This window comes from Manis javanica, chromosome 12, assembly GCF_040802235.1.
Source record: "Manis javanica isolate MJ-LG chromosome 12, MJ_LKY, whole genome shotgun sequence".
NCBI classification, from domain to species: Eukaryota; Metazoa; Chordata; class Mammalia; order Pholidota; family Manidae; genus Manis; species Manis javanica.
Genome location: NC_133167.1, coordinates 91,988,357 through 92,010,115, shown reverse-complemented (window position 1 = coordinate 92,010,115; position 21,759 = coordinate 91,988,357). Strand labels below are relative to the sequence as shown.

The following is a 21,759-nucleotide window of genomic DNA, read 5'->3' as shown; positions in this document are numbered from 1 at the left end:
CCCAGCCGACACATACAGCCCTCCGTGTCAGTCCAGCCAGGTGTTCTGAGACCTGCATCCCTTTATATGATTCCACATACACATAAGTGATACATAGGCTTAATACTGACTTGGTTCAAATGACCACGTCAGTGGTTAGCAGACAGGTGGTTATCAAATCAAATACATCTCTCTGGGAAGATAGTTCCTGTAGTAAGCTGGGGAATTATTAATTGTAGCCTAAGTATATTCAGTGTATTCTGGAATTGGAAGTTCCTACAGTTGGAAAAGTTAGGAGATCTGAACATAAGAGTGAAAATTCGCTATTTACTGGAAGAACACATTGTTAAGTGCTGGGCTTTGCTGTGTTAAACTAACTAGTTTATGAATTAGAGGAAGTAGCCAACTTAAAAAGTAGGTTGTATTCCAAAAATTCAGTCATGTGATATTTTAAATCCAAACAGGTAATTGGCTGGATGAATGTAGAGACTGGCTTAGAAAAGTGGATGGTTCTCAGTAGTGAACTCACCTAAGCCCTGTCAATACCAGTGTAGCCTACATGTCTGTCCATGCCCTGGGGGCTTTCCTGGGTTTGACCCTCTTAGTCTTCCCTGGTCGTACTTGAAAATATTTTCATTTATGTATTTTCTGTATCATGTGAGATGTTTCTGGGATGAGATACGAATTTTAAAGTAGAGCATCATGAAGCTACCATGCACTGCAGTAAATGATAGCGATCAAACAAATCAGGAAAACCGTAAATTGAGCATTTTTTTTAAAAAACCACATTTATTTCATTTTAGGATCCTTTGTAATACTGAATCTTATAAATTAAAAAATTAGTAGGGAAAAGACCAATCTTCTGGTAGGGCTTTAAAATAGAAATGCCCATGGGTCCATGACTGCATAGTTTTACTGCCTAGATTCACCAACTGATGTAAATTTATTGATTAATGTTTACTAACGTCAAAGGGTTTCTTTTAAATGTACACTTAAATTTGTTTAAACTTTACTTTGAGATAATTGTAGGTTTGCATTCAGTTTTAAGACATGAGAGAGAAATCCTGTATGCCCTTTGCCTAGTTTTCTTTAATGGTACATCTTGTAAATCTGTGACACAATATCACAACCAAAAAATTGGCATTGGCGTAATCCGCTCAACCTAGTTTCCCCCCCGGTTTTACCTGTGTGTTCTGTTGTCTGCAGTTTTATCACATGTAAGTTTGTTTACCCACCACCGCAGTTAGGACACGGAACAACCCCCGGAGGTGAGGAGCCGTCATTGGCTGTGTGTAACCTGCGTGTTCCTCCTCGCTCCACTCTGCCGCCGTCTCTTACCTCCTGCAGACTCCTCATCGGCTTTCCATCATTGTAATTTCCTCATTTTGAGGCTGATACAGTTTGTTGCTTTTTATTGTTCAGTAGCATTCTGTTGTGTGGGTGTACTACAGTTCTGTTTAACTACCTACCCATTAAAGGGTATCTGGCTTATTACCCATTCTTGGCTATTAAAACATAAAGCATCTATGAACATTTGAGTACGGGTGTTTGTGTGAACATGAGTTTTCATTTCTCAGGGTGCCCAGGAGTATAATTGCTGAGTTGGATGGTATTTGCATTTTTAGTTCAGTGAGAAACTGGCAACAGTTTTCTAGAGTGGTTGTACCATTTTGTGTTCTCACCAGCTGTGTTTATGAGAGCTTCGGTTTCTCCGCATCCCCACCAGCATTGGTATTGCCATTATTTTGTATCACATGAGATGATAGAATCTGGTATGAGTATTAATCAAGTGGATGATTTAATGAGTTATGGTTTTCAATGTATAATGTAGCTAAAATATCATATACAATAAAAAGTGATTAAACAAATCAGGAATATTGTGGAATTCAGTAAAATACACTTTTAATGTGCCTTGAATGCTGATACTTAAGTTGATTCATACTTTTGATTTTTCCTTTAAAGTAGGTAGGAAGAGGGCAAAATTTCCAAATTTAATGAGAAATTATACAGATTGATGATTTGCCTAATAGCATTGCCTCAAAATTTCTTTCTTTTTCCTTTTCCTAACTACATTTCCTTCTCCTTAATAGGAATGCTTAAACCTGTCAGCCTTGATTTGTTTTTTTTTAATCTCAGAAATAGACTGAAAAGAAATTGTCCTGATGTGAACAGGAAAAGGAAGGGGAAAAGGAGTTTAGGAGGCTGGATGCGCAGCAGGAAGGGGTGGTGCGGGCCAGAGTGGGCTTGCTCTTGGCCTTGTAAAGAGTTTGAAAGAGATGATAGCAAAGAGACTTTGAATCACACTATCGGCTATCTTAAAATGGAGGGTACTTTTTTTTTTACTTTAGGATGATTTTATTTTATTTTTTATTAAGGTATCATTGATATACACTCTTATGAAGGTTTCACAAGAAAAACAATGTGGTTATTACATTCACCCTTATTGTCAAGTCCTCTCCATACCCCATTGTAGTTACTGTCCATCAGTGTAGTAAGAGTTCCTATTTGTCTTCTCTGAGCTACACTGTCTTCCCTGTGACCTCACACACACCATGTGCATCATTCATGATACCCCACAATCCCCTTCTCCCTCCCTCCCCACCAACCCTCCCCTACCCCTCCCCTTTGGTAACCACTAGTCATTCTTGGAGTCTGAGTCTGCTGCTATTTTGTTCCGTTAGTTTTTCTTTTTTTTTTTTGAGAGGGCATCTCTCATATTTATTGATCAAATGGTTGTTAACAACAATAAAATTCTCTATAGGGGACTCAATGCACAATCATTAATCAACCCCAAGCCTAATTCTCAACAGTCTCCAATCTTCTGATGCATAACGAACAAGTTCGTACATGGTGAACAAGTTCTTACATGGTGAACAGTGCAAGGGCAGTCATCACAGAAACTTTCAATTTTGATCACGCATCATGAACTATAAACAATCAAGTCAGATATGATTATTCATTTGATTTTTGTACTTGATTTAAATGTGAATCCCACATTTCTCCCTTATTATTATTATTATTATTATTATTATTATTATTATTATTAAAATGCTAAAGTGTTAGGTAGATGCAAGATAAAGGTAGAAAACATAATTTAGTGCTGTAAGAGGGCAAATGTAGATGATCAGATCTGTGCCTATAGACTAAGTATTAATCCAAGCTAGACAAGGGCAACAAAACATCCATGGATGCAGAAGATTTCTCTCAAAACAGGGGGTTGAGGTTCTAAGCCTCACCTCTGTTGATCCCCAATTTCTCACCTGATGGCCCCCCTGCAACTGTGCCTGTCTTAGGTTGTTCCTCCCTTGAGGAATCTTACCCATCTCTGGCTGACCAGTCATCTTCCGGGGCCATACAGGGAAATGTAAAGTTGGTAAGTGAGAGAGAAGCCATATTGTTTGAAAAGGTTAGCTTTTTACTTCTTTGCAGATTTATGCCCTGTGGCTTCTATGCCCAGTATTTGTCTTGAGGTATCTTTACCACTTGGAAGAATTATGATACTCAGTAATTTTTGATATGAGGCACGAATTCTACTAAAGGGTTGTAATTAGGAAAGAAGAAGAAAAGCTATAGAAGTAGCAGATGGAAGAAAACTTGGGAAGATTGATTATTTCTTTGACATATCTTCTTGTAGAGTAACATAAGCATGTAGAGGTTTTAACAAACTACTAATTAAATTGCGTACACACATTTGTTCGGTTAGTTTTGCTTCATTGTTACACTCCACAAATGAGGGAAATCATTTGGTATTTGTCTTTCTCTGCCTGACTTTCTTCACTGAGCATAATACCCTCTAGCTCCATCCATGTTGTTGCAAAGGATAGGATTTGTTTCTTTCTTATGGCTGAATAGTATTCCATTGTGTTGTATATGTACCACATCTTCTTTATCCATTCATCTACTGATGGACATTAGGTTGCTTCCATATCTTGGCTATTGTAAAAAGTGCTGCGGTAAACATAGGGGTGCATATATCTTTTTCAATCTGAGAAGTTGTTTTCTTTGGGGTAAATTCCTAGAAGTGGAATTCCCGGGTCAAATGGTGTTTCTATTTTTAGTTTTTTGAGGAACCTCTATATCGCTTTCCACAATGGTTTAACTAGTTTACATTCCCACCAGCAGTGTAAGAGGGTTCCCCTTTCTCCGCATCCTCACCAGCACTTGTTCCTAGCCTTTCGATACTGGCCATCCTAACTGGTGTGAGGTGATATCTCATTGTGGTTTTTATTTGCATTTCCCTGATAATTAGCGATGTGGAGCATCTTTTCATGTGCCTGTTGGCCATCTGGAAGATACTTTTTAAAAAAGTAAAAATCATGAAGTAGAAAAATTGTTTAACTTAAGTTCGTCAGTTCCTTTTACTATGCAGACTTTTTCTCTATTGCCCACTTGAAGCCCATGTATAACAGGCACATGATGATGATGTCAGTTATGGCATCTCTTAGGATGGCTTTTGGAGCATGAAAATGCATCTTTCTCTTTGAATGTTGTAAGCCTTTAGTATACATGACATATTCTGAGCCCTTCTATGAATGAGTCACTGAACTCTAAGCACTTAACATCTCTTAACTTACTTAATCCTTGCATCAACTCTAAGAAATTACCCCAAAATTTAGCAGCTTAAACAACAAACACTTACTATTTCACAGTTTCTCAGGATCAGGAATTTAGGTGTGGCTTGGCTAGGTAGATCTAGCTTAGGGCTTCTCATGAGGATGCAGGCAGTTTTAGCTGGGGCTGCAGTTTCATCTGAAGGCTGGCCTGGGAAGATCTGTCTCCAGTGGGGCTGCCTGCCTCCCGTGGCTTTTGGCCAGAGGCCTCTTGTTTCCTTATGATGATTTCCCTGCAGAGCTGCTTGAGTATCGTCACAGCACGGCAGCTGGCTTCCTCCAGAGGGAGTGATTCAGGAGGAAGCCAGTGCCTTTTATAACCAAGTGTTAGAAGTCACAGTCACTTCTGCCATATTCTGTTCATTAGAAGTGAGTCACTAAGTGAAGCCTGCATGGAAGGGGAGGAGTATTAACCTCCACCTCTCAAAGAGAGGCGTGTCAAAGAATTCATGAATGTATTTTAAAACTGCCACAAACAGGAACCACTATTGTCTCCATCTTCCAGATGCAGAAACTTCTGAGTGGAGAGGTTGAATGACTTGTCCAAGGTTCATAGCTAGTGAGTTGTAGAACTGGTACTTGAATCTGTGCTGTCTAGTTCCACATGGATACTTTTTTTTTTAAACTACTTATGCTTTACTGCCTTGAATACTTATCCTAGTCAACTTATTTAACAAGTCACAATGACTTCTTCATACTCATCTGTATCTGAATATTCATGAATTATATGACTCTCTTTTATTCCTTGTACTAGTCCTGTGACTCAGATTTTACACTCAACACATTTAGTTTGTTGCCCAGATACCTCTGCAGTGCTTACAGCTAAGTGCTGGTTGCTCACCATCAAGCATATGGGGAAGAACTTTCAGTTTGAAGGTGAGCTGTCCTGACATCAAAGAATTTGAAGAGGATGTGTATTGACTAAATATTGGGAAGTAAACCTTTTTTCCACAGCTTTCAAGTTTTGCAGTGTGCACACCTTCTCTAGTTTTAGTACTATGGTGCATTTGGGGTGGTTGTTAAGAGGGCATTGCACAGTGAAGTTGGCAGTAGGATGGTGTTTATCCACTACGAATATCACAAGCAATAAATGCTTTAGATCCCTGGACAACGTTGGGACCATAATCTCTGCCCATGCCTGAGGTTTTTTTTTTTCCAGGTACATTGAGGGACCAGGAAGAACTTTGTGCTGTCTGGGATAGTGTTTTCCATGTATTTTGAGAGGCGGAATGACTCTTTTCTTTAACAGATCTGCTTTGCGAAATAAAAATCACCCAAACTATGCAGAGAAGAGAAGGAGGGCTTGGTATTTTGATAAGCTCTTTTTCTGCTCATCTTTCATTTTGTCAGTTCACGGAAAAATCTGTCTCATGGGTGGCCTGGGTGATCTTCTGGACATTCACCTTCAGAGTCTAGGATTAAAACCCTAACAGGGGCATTAGAATGTAGACTTCTGTTTACAACAGACTGTATTAATGTACACATTTGAAAGTCTTCATGTTATAGCAGTGTAGGCAGTGTGATTGAATGAAGAGTAGGATTCTGCTGTCTAACAAAAGTAGAACACAGAGGAAGCCATCAGAGCATTGACTAAAGGAACTAAGGGAAGCCACGGTGGGGTAAGAATAGGACTAGAGTGAGGGGTTGAGCTGCCTGCTTTTAGAATGAACCTCTTGTGGAACCCTAAGTAGTCAGTGACCCTACACTGTGTTTGGCAGCACTCAGCGAATTTCCTAAAGATGAGGTTAGGGCCGCACATGTGCATGCACACACATATCTAGTTTCCTACCTAGGCTAGCTCAAATCCTGAATTCCTGATTTGCCTCTCGTACCCGGCACTCCCTTCGTGTCTGACAGCACTGAGGAAATTTCTTAAAAAATAAGGTTAAGTGCTCACATGCACAGGCACATCTGCTGCCTATTCTTGAGTGGTTTCCAGCCCTAGAAATTCTAAGCTTGTCTCTTATCCTTTTAGATGTAGTGCAGGCATGAGGGAAGCCCGGACTGGACATTGGCCCCAAGAAGTCCTGTCAGAGTGAGAGATGAGTCCCACGTGTATGAGTTCATACAGCATGGTGGCGGTTCTCTGTTCCACGTGTGCTCCAGGGAGTGAGTCTGTCTTCCCTGACCGTCCTGGAAACACGCTGAGCCCCTTGGCGGCAGGGGACCAGGGGCCCTCACAAAGGGTGTGAACCTGATTCTTCCGTGGATGGGGCCACCCGGCTGGCTGTCACTCCCCTGAGGCCTGGGGAGGTGAGCGCTGTGGGTCATCACGTGGCCTCCTCCAGAAAGGAAACAGCACTGCACAGCTTAAAGCCAGAACAAACCCTGGAGTCCGTAGCAACAGTGCGGTGACCCTTTCCTCCTGTGGTCAGTCGCTTCTTAGGGTCAGTATCAACCTGGCCCCCAGGACCCAGCACACCTTCCTGGGGCTGGAAATGAAGGCTTTAAGTCTGGTGAGTGGCAGCTGTCAGGAAGAGGGAACTGGACTGCCTAGAAGACAGTGCCAACAAGAAGCTGGAGTTCGACCAGTGGCTGGTCAGTTGTGCTGAGCTGCAGCCAGAGGAGACACCCGGCAGACCATTTCAATGACCGTGGTGATCTGTTTTCATGGTAGCGAGAGGTGGACGGGGGCCTCCTTTGGGGCTGAGATGGCCAGCAGGCCTCAGTGGGATTCAGTCTGGTGCTCTCGTGTTTCAGTGGGTGCTTACAGAATAAGTAAAGATCTAAATCCATTTATACTTTATTTAAAAAGAGTAAAATAATGTAACCAGTGTGTAACACTCCTAAGCAGGCTCTGAACGTCCCCTCCTCCCCGCCCCCACCACTAACTTGAGTGTTAGAACAGCCCAGCTTTGCAGGGTGGGATTCACGCTGTACAGGTACATGGAGGTCCTTCTAACTTCTCTGTTCTGAAAGCAGATTTATATTGCACGGTCTCAAGAGAAAGGTGGCACTTCGTTAGCTGTAGGAGAGTGAGGGCCCCTCTGTTCTCAGCTTGTGGGAGGTAGGCTGGACACAAAGCAAGAACAAGCCTTTGAAACCGCGATGGTCCTGCTCATAGGGCCTTGACTTAGCATCACCCGTGCCCATTTTTGGTTAGATTTTAATTTTAGAGTAAGTACAGAGAAGCACTGGCTCGTGGTCAGAACTGAAATATGCAGTGAATTACCCGACTGTTTCTGCTAGATCAAGCTTGTCCCGGTGGAGCAATGACAGGAAGGAAAGTGAGAATTTCTAAGGACAGAAGTGGGTAGGCAGGCCCAAGGTTTGTATTTTAGAAGGAAGGAGATCTATTTGGGCTTGTGTTTGTTCTTTCTGAAAAAAATAAAGGCTTGTGCTTATTATTATTTAGTGCCCAAGTGGGTAAATAATATAAAACGAAAGTTCTCTGTAATCCCTCGGTCCCCTTCCCACTCTAAACATAGTAATAATCTGGTATACTTTCTTTCAGTACTTTATTTTTTCACTTGAGCATATAGGGACTTAAAAACAGAGGAAGAATTAAACGGAATTATGGGTAAGGTCTGTGGTTGCTCTATGTCTTAATAACCAGGCACCTTGTTTTATGTCAATAGACGTATCTACCCACCATTTTACATGTGCAAGTTAGTGAGTTTGAGAATCTTTTCAAAACAAACTTTTTGTAAGTTACTCATTTACAGGTGTTGAAATTGAACTCAGTCGTACAAGAGTATGTTTCAGTCCTGGGTGAAAATGTGAGTGATTGTTCTAGGAACCATATATTGATCAGTCTTCCTTAATTCTGATTGGTTTTTTTTTTTTCTTGGCCTCTCTTCTCTTTTTTCTCTTCTAAACTTTTGCCTCTTAGTGATGTCCACCTCTTCAGCCCCTTTGTCACTTACGAATGTCCTTTGACTTCGTGGTCACGGTACTGCCCTTGTGCCTGGGAAAGGTGGTCCCCTTGTTCTGTGGGCTGTGTCAGGGTGGACAGGCAGACACCACTGTCTTTTTTGAACACAGAATGTTACTTTGTAGATTCCTAAAATAGTCGAAGAGATATTTATAGAGTATGCACCCTGTGCCCAGGGGGATGCTGCATACTGCAAATAAAAAATACTAAAGAGCCTTCAAACCCTAAAATGCCCTTTGAAAGAGCAATGCTTTCAACATACAGTATATTTGAAAGCTGCCTTTGGAGCCTACATCTGTGTGTTTAAGAATGTGGGTAGATGGGAAGTGTGCAGAGGATAGATCATAGAGGCACCCTATGGGTTTTACTCATTAGGTGTTTCAAATGAGTGACTCTACACAGGTTTTCATGAGTCATGAGAAAATGAGAAATGGCCTTTTCTAATCCGATGAATTTCAGAGGAACCGCAGGACGTCAGCTCAGAGCACTAAGGGTGAGACATCTAAGACACTTTTTAACACCTAAAACATACACAGAAAATGCCCTGAGTCTTTGGACAGTGTCCCGTTTGCTGGTTGCAGCCACTAGCTGAAAAGTGTGAATATTCTCTGCTGCATCCCGGAATCAAGCATTCGTCTATTGGTTGTATTTTACCGTCTCAATTACCTACAGGATATGCATGTTCTTTCTTAAAGGTAGAACCTCTCCATTTCAAGGACTCTTTTGACCTTTCTACCAAGAAAGCTCAACACTGACACCATGATTTGACTATTAGAACCAGTCACAGAAATGTGGCTTGTCTTTCTCGGTGGTAGCTGGCAGTGCCACCTAAGAGCACATGGCTAGTTTTATCCAAAATGTGATGTGGTCTCTTCCAGAACGGTAGATAGTGGCTGAGCCAAGCAGGCTCTTGTTCCTTCTCTCCAGCACAGGGCAATTTCTCTTGGCATTTATTCTTTCAGTTCTTTGGGGGTAAAAATGAAATTGGAGGTACAGCCACAGAATCCATTAGAGTCCCTTTGGGGTGGAGCTATCAGCTCCTTTGTGTTTTGAACTTCTGTGAGGCATGTTGTGTCCTTGACTAAGAAACATGTTCCCCTGTGTGTCTGACAAAGTAAACACCTGTGATGCTAAAGACAGAGTGCTGAGCACATCTGTGTCCATACACCCTGCTGGTAAGTTAAGGGCTGCCCTGGGTAATGGTTGGCCTGCCACAAAGTTTGCTTGGCAGCATTCATCTGTTATTTGGAGCGACTTGTTTCCTGAGTATTTGATCATGGATTTATGTTGTCTCTTACACGTTGACCTCACTGGTCAAATCAGTTACTTTGTGAATGCGCTGAGCTTTCTGTTCTCACAGAAGGTCACTTGCGTATTGTTTCCAGCACTGACAGTAAAGCCCACCCCACGTCCCTTCTTGCCCTGACCCCCACAAGCCAGAATCTTGTCTCAACCTCGTGATTCCCGTAGGCAGAGCCCAGAAATGCCTTGCTAGCATGAAGTGTGTGTGGTGAGAGGAGTAGGGAGGCTAGCGTGTTTTCAAATACCCCAGGATTCTAGGCCCTACTCAACATAGAAAAGCAAGAGTTAGATATTCAGGAAGTTTTTCCATTTGTTATCCATGATTTTTTTTTTTAATTTAAACTTACTTAATGAAGTTCCTAGTCTGAGGAGGTCTGAAAAGATTTCCAACTTGAATTTAAATGACCATAGCTGTCCTCATAAATCGAGTATGTAAGGATCATTTCTCCTGGTCAGGCTCTCTGTTCTCTCAGAGGAGAGACTGTCTCTTCCAGGAGAGATGAGATACCAGGAGGTTTCTGAGAGAGTATGGACTTCACTCAATCCTGGGGAATGTCACTGGGTTCCGTGTGTAAGTCAAGTAGCAGATGTCTTAGTTGCCTCTAATTTGATGAACAAAATGTAGTTGCTCTGAGCCACCTGTCATCTATGGGTGAGTGGCAAACAGTTCAGTGTCTTTTGTCATTTATAAGTTTCCTGTTAAGACACTAAAAAGAATCTCCTAATTCTGAAATATTTACAAAAAGAAGGGTTTCCTCCATGAACTTTGCGATTTTTACTGACATTAGTTTCCTAAAGAAGAGTAACAATAAAATCTAGGCAGTTCTCAACCTAGCAAAGTAAACTTAGAATATCTAAAATACATACTTATTGTAGGAAGATGGAAAATACAAAAAAGCTAATAAAAAAATTAAACACCACTTACTATACCACCACTCAGGGCTAAACCACATAAATACAAGCATTTTGGTATATATGTATTTATAATCTCACAAGGCATTTTTTTCTCCTCTCCGAATGTGTGTTGGCTGTGTTTTACACATAAGGTGTGTTTGTTGTATTATTTCCACGGACATCTCTGTGATCCAGTCAGCTTCTGGCGTGGTGTCACGTGAAATAGGCACTCTACAAAGTCTGAAAAAAGGACACATACTTTCTGGCTGTATTCAGATAAACCTTTAGAACACACGTACTGATCTATAGTGACAGAAGGCAGGTCAGTGACTAACGGGGATGAGGATGGTGGGCTAGGGGGATTAATGGAGCAGGGGGGCACTTATGGAGGTGATGGGTATGTTCATTATTTTGATTGGTATGATGGTTTCACAGGTTATATGTATGTCAAAACTTATCAGATTGTAAAGGGTGTGCAGCTTGTATGTCAATCATATCTCAGTGAAGCTGTCTAAAATATGAATGAACAAGCAAGTAATAAAATACATCATTCATGATTCTGGGACTGCCGACATCGTCCTAGTGTTAAACACCTGCATACAAATGGCCTGGCATTTTACCTTGGACTGTGCTGAATCAATAAAAGGGTCTTACTTGCTGATTTGTGCTTCTTCACAACCAGAACCAATGGCAAGTGTTAGAATTCTACAAAATACTCTCCCTGAGGAAAAAAATTTCATATTGATTCGTAGTTAACAATTCGGCCCTGAATTTTTCTTTCAGTAGCAACACACTAATGAGGAATTAATCATGTTCTGTCAGTCTGAGTGAAGGAATAGAAAATGTGGAGGTGAAGCTGAAACTTGTGAAAACAGTAGAATGTGGGTTAATGGAATGGGAGCAGGGGCGTTGGTGGGGAAATGGGGAGATGTTGGTCTGAGTGTACAAACATTTGGTTAGGAGTTGAATAAGCTCTGGGGGCCGATGCACAGCATTGTGATTTATATAATAGTACTGTATTATATACTTAGAAGTTGCTGAGAATAGATCATAAATGTTTTTACCACAGAAAAGAAATGGTAGTTATAGGAGGTTATGTAGGTGTTAGCTAAGACTGGTGGTAATCATTTTGCAGTATATGAGTATCAAATCAACACATATATCTTAAGACTTGCACAGTGTTACATATCAATTATGTTTCAGTAAAGCTTGGGGTTGGGTGTGGGTGTAAAACAGACTCAAAGAACACTAAGTAGAAACAAAACGTGGTGTTGGTGATCATGCAGGGCTTCTCCTTGTTTGTTGAATCCAGGCCGTATCCCTGGGCTGGTGGCATGAGAGGCCCCTGTGGGTTGATCCACAGCTGCCTGTTCAGTACTGGCTCGCATTACCTAGGATGCACTGGGCTCCCCCCGCTCCCTGGCTCTGGTTAGCGCTTTTCTCTGCCGTGCCTCTTCCCCACCCCACCTCACCTTTCTATCAGTGAGGTAGAATCCTACCTGTTTGTTCCACTCGGATGCCAGCATGTTTTCTCCGGTCCTATGACCTGGAAGTTTGCCATCCGTGTTCTGAATTTGACTAGACACTAAGCTCGTAGTTTGTACCCCAGGCCTTAGAGGGCAGTGAGGTCTGCCCTGCTGTTTTGGAACCGAGCAGATACAGAGTTATTATGCATTTTGGCCACTCTTTACATGTGTTTGAGTTTAATACACTTTTGCATTTATTAAAGTTACTGTTAATTGTTAATGCTGAGGAGGAAAGCCATGGCTGGACAAGCAGGAGAAAACAAATTGTTTAAATTTTATTGGTGAACCACATTCTGTGTGACTTTGATCAGAGTAGAGTGGAGATTTCCTCTCCCTGTGGCATTTCTTCTTCAGCTAATATTCTGATTATCTGGACCCTGTGTTCAACTCACATGTTGAGAACCAGGCAGTGGCTACTTGGGAAAGGGGAAGTCAGTTTGTACATTTAAATTAGCTCAAGGTGATGCCCTGTGAATATTCCACATAGAAATGCTCAAGAGTTGGCTTAGTGGCATCTTAACACGAGAGTAGCCGCTGAGTCACAGAGAGAGCATGGGCTGGGTAGGAGGCCTGGAATATTTGCAGTAATGGGTTTCGAGATTCCCATGAGAGCCACTCCCCTGGTGGCATGCCCCTTTGACCCCGGTGGCATGCCCCCTTGACCACGCCTCCTATTGTTTTCTAGGTCCGGACCCTGTTTGTCAGCGGTCTGCCTCTGGACATCAAACCTCGGGAGCTCTATCTGCTTTTCAGACCATTTAAGGTACCTCTTCTATCTTTCAGAAATTGTAAAAGACAAAAAGTATGTGTATTAGCTACTTGGGGGCTTTTTGGAGGAAGAAATGGAATGTTTTGAGAAAGCACCCTTAAAAGTGATATATTTAAAAGGTGAGCATGTAAAGAAGACTTGAACAGCTCAGCCCTGATGGCAGGCTCACCCGGGAAAGACTGAGGCTGGAACTGCCTTATATATCCCAGCAGCTGACGCAGAGCCTTTCTGCTTCCCTCCACTGACGTGCAGACATCGGTCTCTCCTCTACCTGCAACAGCCTTGGTGCCCTCCCCACTTATCCTCCACCCTTCTGAGTACAGATCACCAAAAACATCAATTTTTGATTATGTATTTATATTTCAAATTCATTTGTATAAATCAGGCCCTATGTAGAAGGTTTCTTCTTAGTCAAAAAGCATGCTATTAATACTTTTCTTTGGAAACATAAAAGGTTAAATAGGCTTTTATGAACCAAAGAACCTGACTGACCACCATTATTTTTTTCCATGGGAAAAATGTCTTCAGTATCAAAGTAAAACAAAAATATAAAGATTTGCTTGCCATGCTTGTGCTTAATGAAATATTCAATGCAGTGGCCTGTCCATTGTAACCGTCAACATGAAATAACTATAGAGGGGTTTAATGTTGCCGGGATTGAAAACCTTGTGGGAAATTGGACTAACGCTGAAATAACCAGACTGCTGAGAAATTTTAAAATTAGCTTATGGGGGTAAGAGAAAGCTGGGGCTAGGGGCCTTGGTCCTACAGGAGGGAACCTAGAGGCCATCAGTCTAGGGCCTGTGTCTGAGCCGCTCATGTCACCAGGACACCTGGCCAGGTACACTTATGAGTAAGCAGTGGACCATCTTGACTTCTGGTTAAAGGTCCATCCCTGCTGAAGCAGGACCCAGCCACAGAGGCAAGAAGGGTTGAGGGCCAGGGTCTCGCTTCTCCCAGAGAAGGAATAGGAAGTGACAGCTGACAACAGCTGGGTTGGAAAGGAAGAGGCAAGGGGCAGCCACCGGTTAAAGGCAACAGAGATAAAGTAGAGTCTAGCTTACATGCCAAGGAGGCACTGTGTAATGATGGACAGAACTCCCCTCTGACAGTTCTCCTCCAATGCAGCAGTAATGGTGACAGTACAGAGGGAAGAGAGAGGTTAGACATGGGGTGAGCTGGGAGGAAGTGAGAAGGAAGGAGGTGCTGTGGGGAGAGAGCCAACCTCACAGACTTTCCTGTGTCTTCCACAGGCCTCTAGTTCTCACTGTCTGTTCCCTTTGGAAAATGAGGACATTTTAAGTGAATCGATCGTATAATGGACAAAATACCACTATGTTTATATATGTATATACACACCCACGCACCCACACACACACGAGGTTCAGCCAGCAAGCCCTTTCTGTCAGTATCTAATTCTCATCACGATCTGGTAAAGTGAGTTGGCCTCGTTTTTCCAACGGATGAAAATGAAACTCGAGCAGTTGCATCAGTTTTGCTCAAGTCCACACACATAAGAAATAGCAGGGCCAGGATTCAAACCAGGCAGTCTGACTCTGCCATCCCTGTTCCAAACTATTACGTGATATGGCTTCCCCGTTTGCCACTTGAGAACACAGCACATCCCTACCAGTGGTGGTTTACTCGAGAGAAATACCTATTTATCCTTTACCTCTGAGGCCATTAAGGTGTGGGATCCCCCAGGTTTTTTCATAGAGATCACCTTGGAAAAGGAGGAGGCAGGCCTATGAATCATGAGCTCTCTGGCCAAGCGCTCAAGGCCTTTGAGGTAAAATGTTTACACCAGCTCATTGGTAAGATAGTTCTCTCTGCTGGGAAGCCATCAGATGAATCAATTCCCACATCCTGCCCAGAAATCCCAACGCTTAAGTCAGGACCCTGGTACATTCCTGACAGCCCTCTTAATTAAAGTCCCTGGAGGCCGACCCTAGTCCGCAGATCTGCCTCTACACCACTAATGGGGGCAGTGGTCCATCATGTCAGGCGGTGCTTTTCCCCCTCCTGTCATCCTTCAGCACAAGCCACCAGCCATTAATTATTTTCAGAAATAAACACACTTTGTTATACTTCTCCTGAGGGGCCAGGAGGGGTGAAAGCAAGGAGTAGAAGGGGGTGGTTCTGTCTGCCTGGGGGATGAGTTAGAGTAAAAAACCTAAAGGGAATTTCTGCATGTCTCAGTCAGAATAATAGCATGTGAACTGGCCGCTCCGATAAGCAAGCGGAAGAAATCAGTTTAAAATTGTGAATCCTAAATTCTACCTAGTACATTCTTAATGTTTCATTATTGTTATTTTATGGCAAATATATGGCCGAGTCATCACATCTCTGGCCTTCCTGTCTTATTAAAGTGACCCCCTTCCCTCTCCTAATTCTATACAGTGAAAAATATCTGCTGTTGACAGAGACGCCCATTTTCCTACCATTGCATAATTTTATGAAAACTTCAAAAAGAAACATAGGTAAATGCATGAATTCCAGGGCTTGATTTCTTTTAGGCTCCAAGTATGCAACCAGAGGCATATGCTCACACATACGTATGTGGGGGAAAAAAGACTGCTTTCCCAGAGCAGTTAGAAAATCAGTCGTCTGAAGGACTCATTTTTTACTTGAGCAAAATGCTAATACAGTTGTTTTTTCCTAGTACTCTTCTTTTTGTCTAAATTTGGTTGTTTATTTTCAGGGCTACGAAGGCTCTCTTATAAAGCTCACATCTAAGCAGGTAAGAATTTCAGACTTGCATATAAGTGATCCACTTCTACACTGAGTTTGAATTGACTCTTTTCAGAAATGTTACCGAGCTTGACATTTTAAAAATTCCCACAAGTATTTGCTTTTTTTGTTTTTGTTGTTGCTTTAAAATTAAGGGTAAGATCGGTTAGGAAAATGATTCGTAGGTCCTTTGTCTCCAGCTAGGATGTCTGGGACTATCTCTCCTGGAAGTCAGACGTAAAGCATTCAGAATAGTTATATTGGGATTGATCTGTATATTCAAAAGAAATTAGTATTACCCAGATTCACTTTTGAATCTTCCCTGTATGTTTTTTTATAAGGTTAGATTCTTTCCTGTTTGTTTTCTTATAAGGTTAAACAGGCAAACTTTGGCAATTGGTCCGAGTTTCTGATGGCGAAGAATGATACTGTCTCTCTAAACCCCGAATAACCACAGGCAGAGTCCGAGTCTAGATTGGAGCACTGAAGGTGCAGAATGGAGGTGATAATCAATGACCCTGAGTGCCTGGAAGCTTCTTGAACACCTTTAGCTATATGCTTTTTTAAAAAAAATGCTAAACATCCATCATGCTCACCTGTCAGTCCCTTTTCATCCCTCAAGAGGGTGTTCTGTGGTTCATCAGGAGTAAGCTTTTGTTGCTATGTCACAGGCGTCCTTCTGGACTGAAAGATACTAAGTCCTTTCTATTTAGTTGGAACAGTGTGGTTTACATACCTAATTACACACAGGACTTCTAAAAGGCATCCCTTGGGGTCTGAGATGAAATGTTCATTTTATAATTTTGATCATGCAATGAGAGTACAGGGCTTTTATCATTATGTCATTGTATTCCTTGCACCTACAGTGTACCAAAAGGTGATTCGGTTCTCTTTCCATTTTAAAAGATGAAGAAACTGAGGTACCGTGAATTTGATTTAGGAAAGTAGAGCCTCTCAACCCAAGTTTTCTTCTATTCCTTTGTTCACTGCTGCTCACCTTCCAACCCCTTCTAGAATTTTTTTTTTTTTTAATGATCCTCTAAATCCCCATTTGTGCCCTTGAAGACCACCTTCACAGTCCCTTTGATTCACGTTAGAAATTTGGCTAAGCCACTGAGTCATGATTCTTCTGGACTGGCTTTCTTGTTTCTGTCCATTGTCTGTGGTCATTTCTTTTTCTTAGCTCTTCAGTTTGACATCACCTTTGACCCAGAAGAGTAGCTGTCCCCTGATTTTTTTTTTTACCTTCATATTTCTTTTTCTTTCCTCAGCCTGTAGGTTTTGTCAGTTTTGACAGTCGCTCGGAAGCAGAAGCTGCAAAGAATGCTCTGAATGTAAGTAGCCGTGATGGCGTGACTGGGGGGTTTCCTTGTGAGGTGGTGGGAGGTGATGGAACCTCTTGGGACTGGAAATCCAGTGGAAAGCCTGCTCAGTCTGATGGGGAGGGATTCGTCAACTTAATTAATCCTCCAAAGAGATTTTCCTAGAATTAAGGAGGGATGTGCAAACTGTTGGGTTATACTTTGCTCTTCTCCAGCTTTTACTGTAATGGTGAAAATACCTGATGATGCGGGTCTTATTTTAATTCAGCCCAACCACTTCCCATGGAGATAGGCACCTTAGTTTGGCTTTCATTACACTCTCAGTGGCTATAAGCCTACACCAAGTTGATTGACATCTTAGATCTCCTTATCTCAAGAGGTTTTTGTTATGGGTATGTGGCTTTTTTTTTTTTAAAACAGGTTGTAGGCTGCATTCTGATTGTTTTCCCAAAAGACTTTCTGCATGTGATACAGTAAATGATTGCCGTCTGTAATTAAGATACCTGGATTTTAATTGGTAGTCATCTTGTCTGCCATGTGTTTTGAGGCTTTTATCAGCTTTATTTTAGTAAATACTTTTCCCCTTTGGTTTGTTAAAAAACAAAACAAAACTTGAGGGAACCAAGCCAAGAGAAGGTGGAAGGATGCCGAATTTAGTTCTAGGTGCTCAGGACTGGTCCTCAGGTGAGGATTCTTGGTGAGGAGCATGGTTCTGTGGTGCTCCAGGCAGTTGGCCTGAGCAGCTGTGAATGAGGGTTGATCGAGAGCTTAGGTCACTTCTTGAAAGGCAAGTGGACATTTGGCTGGTTGCAATCTGTGTGACATTGTGTAGGCTTCTGTGAACTTGGCAGTGGCCTTTGTGTTGCTGTGGGATTACAACTGTTCCTGCCAGCTGCTTCTGAGCTCCTGGACACTAAGGAGAGAGGGCTGGGGGAACCTGGTGGCCCGATGACTTACAGGCTCCAGGAAAGGGCCTCAGGGCTAAAGGGGGTCTTGTTTACTCAGCGTAGTGGTGTCATTGTGACACAATCTGGGAAGGCTTCTAGGCTTTGATGAAGCATGTGTACACTCTCAGAAGAAACGGTTTGCTTAGTATTCTTGTTGGCTTCTCATGAAAACCATCTAGGAATGTCTTTGGAATCTAGGAGCTCCAAAGAGCTCAGCATTTTTCCCGATGAGGGTAAATAACCTCCTGGTCAGAATAACTGCTTCCTCTCCCCCTTCTCTCCCACAGAATGAAATACAAACCAATTATTTGTTGAGCACCAGTGGTACACACTGAAGCACACAGTGTATAATTGAATGTTTTGATACAAAAATTGTTACATGATTTTTGCATTGCATTGAAACCATCAGAACTTTCTCAATAGAACCACACTTTGGACTTAAAATCACGGTTTCTATTTAGGCCATGTTTTCTTTCATCCTTCCTGGGTGGTGGTTCTCTAACGGCAGAAATGGTCTGGGTCCTTCAGAGTTACGTTAGATGGTGTTTTCGCCGCGTCCTTTTCATTGTTTTTGTGAAGGACGTGACAGCCGTGGAAGCTTGTTTATGGAATGGCTCTCCGTCACTGCACTTGACCTCTGCTCTGTACATAAAGATGTCACTGACCTGTCGAGCAGCACTAGGCTTTTACAGTGATGTCTGTCATCTGACAAAGGCAATATTTCTTTATGGGCTAGTTTGATTTTTTTTTCCACATTTGATTTTTTAAATGTTGAAGTGGTCAGTCATAAACCGTATTGCCTTGCCTTACTAAGCAGAGTAGGGCGAACATAATTTCAATTTTTCTTGGTGCCCAAGGGTTTTATCATTACAGATGTCAGGTACTGAGCCACGACGTAACAGTGAGACAAGTGTTGAAGCACATCCCCAGGCCAGCCGGCCCCAGATAGGTGTGTTTTTATGTCCTGGGCTCTGGTTTCAGGGTTTCTCCTTGTGCTTGACAATTCCTTCCCGTTGTCTGGCAGCAAGCCTTCCTTTTAGCAGCATCCTCTCCCTTTTCAGTTAATGCTGTTTGCTGCTTGTGTCCTGATAACCTGGGAAGAACGCCATGCAAAACAGGTCTAATTCTGTTCTGTGGACCTATGCGGAACTCTTAATACTGACCTGTGGAGAATTGAACCTGGGCATTTTTCTGCCCAGAGGCTGATTGTGAGTGTGGGGCATTTACTGAGCTCCTGGGTGATTTCTTTCTCAATACTTTTGACCTTTATGTGTGAAGTATTACAGGGTGTTGTGTGTTGTGCCTTAGGAACTATCCTGTTGCTATAGGTAGGGAAACTGAGGCCTAGAGAGGGGCCCAGACTCAGGAAGTGTGAGTTTAGAGCTGCAACCAGAAGGAAGCCTTTCGCTTCATACAACTTCTTGCTGCTTGCTTGATCCACAGAATGTCACTGCATTTTTCCTGAGTGGCAGTGACAGACTTTATTTAATTCACATTGTGCAGGACAAATGGCCACAATCGAGTTTGACCTGTGACCACGGAGCAGGGTTTTCCCTTTTTGCAGCAAAAATGGGCCCACTGAGGATACTGTCCTTGGGAAGCTGATGCATCTTCTCTATGACCAGCATATTACGCTCTTTTCCAGGCCTTCTTTTCTAATTGGTGAATTAAAAACATACAGTGTTCATAACCATTACCAGATTTTCTCTTCCTGTGTCATTTGTCCAGGCTGCTCTTAAAAGCTGCTCCTCACATTCCTTTGGGTACAGCTGCCTGTCATAATGTTTTGTTTCATTCCACTATTGAGAAACTTTGCTTCAAGCCAGGGAGTGTCTCTCTGTAGACTAGCTCACAGTGTTATTGAGCCACTTCGCTGCTTTTGGAGTCTCTCTTGCTATTTTCTCTATCTTATTTACTGTTTGGTTCAGTTATTAGTATTAATAATGAAGCTTTCCCCCAAATAAATCCATTTTTCTTCCACGGTTGGATTAGGCTTCCATCAATATGATAATTTTATGGAAAAACATGCTCAGATTGAATTAAGTGGTAACATTGAACTTTTATTAGGGGTTTTGTGGATCTTCTAAAATAAATACAGTACACTTTGTTTTCATAGCAAAAGCTCCCGATTTAAGCTAAAAATAACCCAAACTCAGACTTCCCTTTAGGTTATCTATGGCCCCATTAATGCACGTGATCAGAAGCCCCGTCTGTTCTTTGACCTGCCAGCAGTATCTGCCCTATCCTTCACCATTCACACGCACTTGCAGTTTCCGTCTGGGCAGTTTTCCATTTTCCATGCTAATGGAAGGAGGAGCTGATCCAAAATATCAAATTATTTTTAGAGCTTGTTGATAACTTCCAAGTGTAAATCCAATGCAGTGAGACTGAGAGTTAGCCCAGCATAGTAAAAATTTGATTTGTGGACGTTTTAAGAGAAACACAGGAGGCAAGGCAGGTCTAAGGGTAATGACCCTGAGCAGAGGTGGGAATAAGCCAACACTGGCTATTCCCACCAGTTGCAAAGACCCCATGTTGCCATTGTTGCCTACCAGAAATTGTGTTTTAATAAGTGAGAGTGATTTGTAGTGAACATTGTAGGTCATAGGCTCATCGTGGTCCTTGTGTATGGTTTCATAATAGGGATGTTTACACTGGTGTTTGGGAATCACTCAGCTAAAGTACTTTCAAAGGTTGTGTGTGGACTCTTTGGTACGCATGCCATTTTATTTGCTACGCCCCTATTTTAACGTAGTTGTTATCAGGCTAGGTTTTATCACAGGCTCTGTTATCAATAATTAGATCAGAACTAGAAAATCTGATATAATCAAAATATGTATATCACCCCAGATTGCCTTCACAACCAGACATTGCTTAGACTAGCACCATAATTTGCTTTACACTCAAACTAGACTAATGGATCTAAGTGATCTCTAATTATACCACCAAGTCCATTGGGTTCTTTTTAAGATAGCTTTATTGAGATATAACTCACATACCGTATAATTAGCCCATTTAAAGTGCACAGTTTAATGGTTTGGGGCATGTTATTTTAAAAAACTGATAAAATTTATGTAACAAAATTTCCCATTGTAATGATTATAGGTGTACAATTCAGTGGCATTAATTATAGTCATTCTCATGTTGTATAACCATCACTACTGTTTCCTGAACTTTAGCATCACCCCAAGCAGAAACTCTATTACTGTTAAGCAATATTTCCCCATTTCTCCTTTCCTCTTATCTATTTTCTGTCTCTATTAATTTGCCTATTCTAGATATTGAAATAAATATCTGTCCTGCTGTGTATGGCTTTTTTTCCAATTAGCATGATGTTTTCAAGATTCATCCATGTTGTAGCATGTAGCAGAATATCATTCCTTTTTTGCTGAATATCCCCTTGTATGGATATACCACAGTTTGTTTATGCATTCATCTGTTGATGGACAATTGAGTTGTTTCTGCATTTTGGTGGAATAATGCTTCAGTAAACATGGGTGTACAAGTACCTTTTTGAGTTCCTGTTTTAAATTCCTTAGGGGAAAATATATGGTAACTGTATTTTTAGCTTTTTGAGGAACCTCCAAACCTGTTTGTTGTGGCTGCACCATTTTATATTCCCACCAGCAGTGGATGGAGGGTCCAGTTTTTCCATATCCTCACTGATACTTATTTCCTGTGTTTTTAAAATTATAACCATCCTGGTGGGTCTGGAGTGATCATTGGGTGCTTGATGAATACTTGACTGATTTTTTAATGGTAGTCCTGGGTTCTTTAGGAATCCCATGTGACTTGAAATGTTTTAT

The 21,759-nt window shown here is 41.8% G+C and overlaps 1 protein-coding gene across 12 annotated transcripts in view; it reads left to right on the top strand.

Moving 5' to 3' along the window:
• RBPMS (RNA binding protein, mRNA processing factor) overlaps nucleotides 1-21,759 on the top strand; it is a 167,411-nt gene that overhangs the window by 65,085 nt on the left and 80,567 nt on the right. For 11 of the 12 annotated variants that reach the window (XM_073219061.1, XM_073219051.1, XM_073219056.1 and 8 more), the window contains exons 2-4: nucleotides 12,871-12,948; nucleotides 15,656-15,694; nucleotides 16,956-17,018. The exons of the other annotated variant lie outside the window; for it this stretch is intronic. Coding sequence is in view for 9 of the 11 variants with exons in the window: in XM_073219051.1 (XP_073075152.1) it covers nucleotides 12,871-12,948; nucleotides 15,656-15,694; nucleotides 16,956-17,018 (180 nt within the window). In the remaining 2 variants the exon portion in view is untranslated. The remainder of the gene's footprint in view (nucleotides 1-12,870; nucleotides 12,949-15,655; nucleotides 15,695-16,955; nucleotides 17,019-21,759) is intronic. 12 annotated transcript variants of the gene reach the window in all.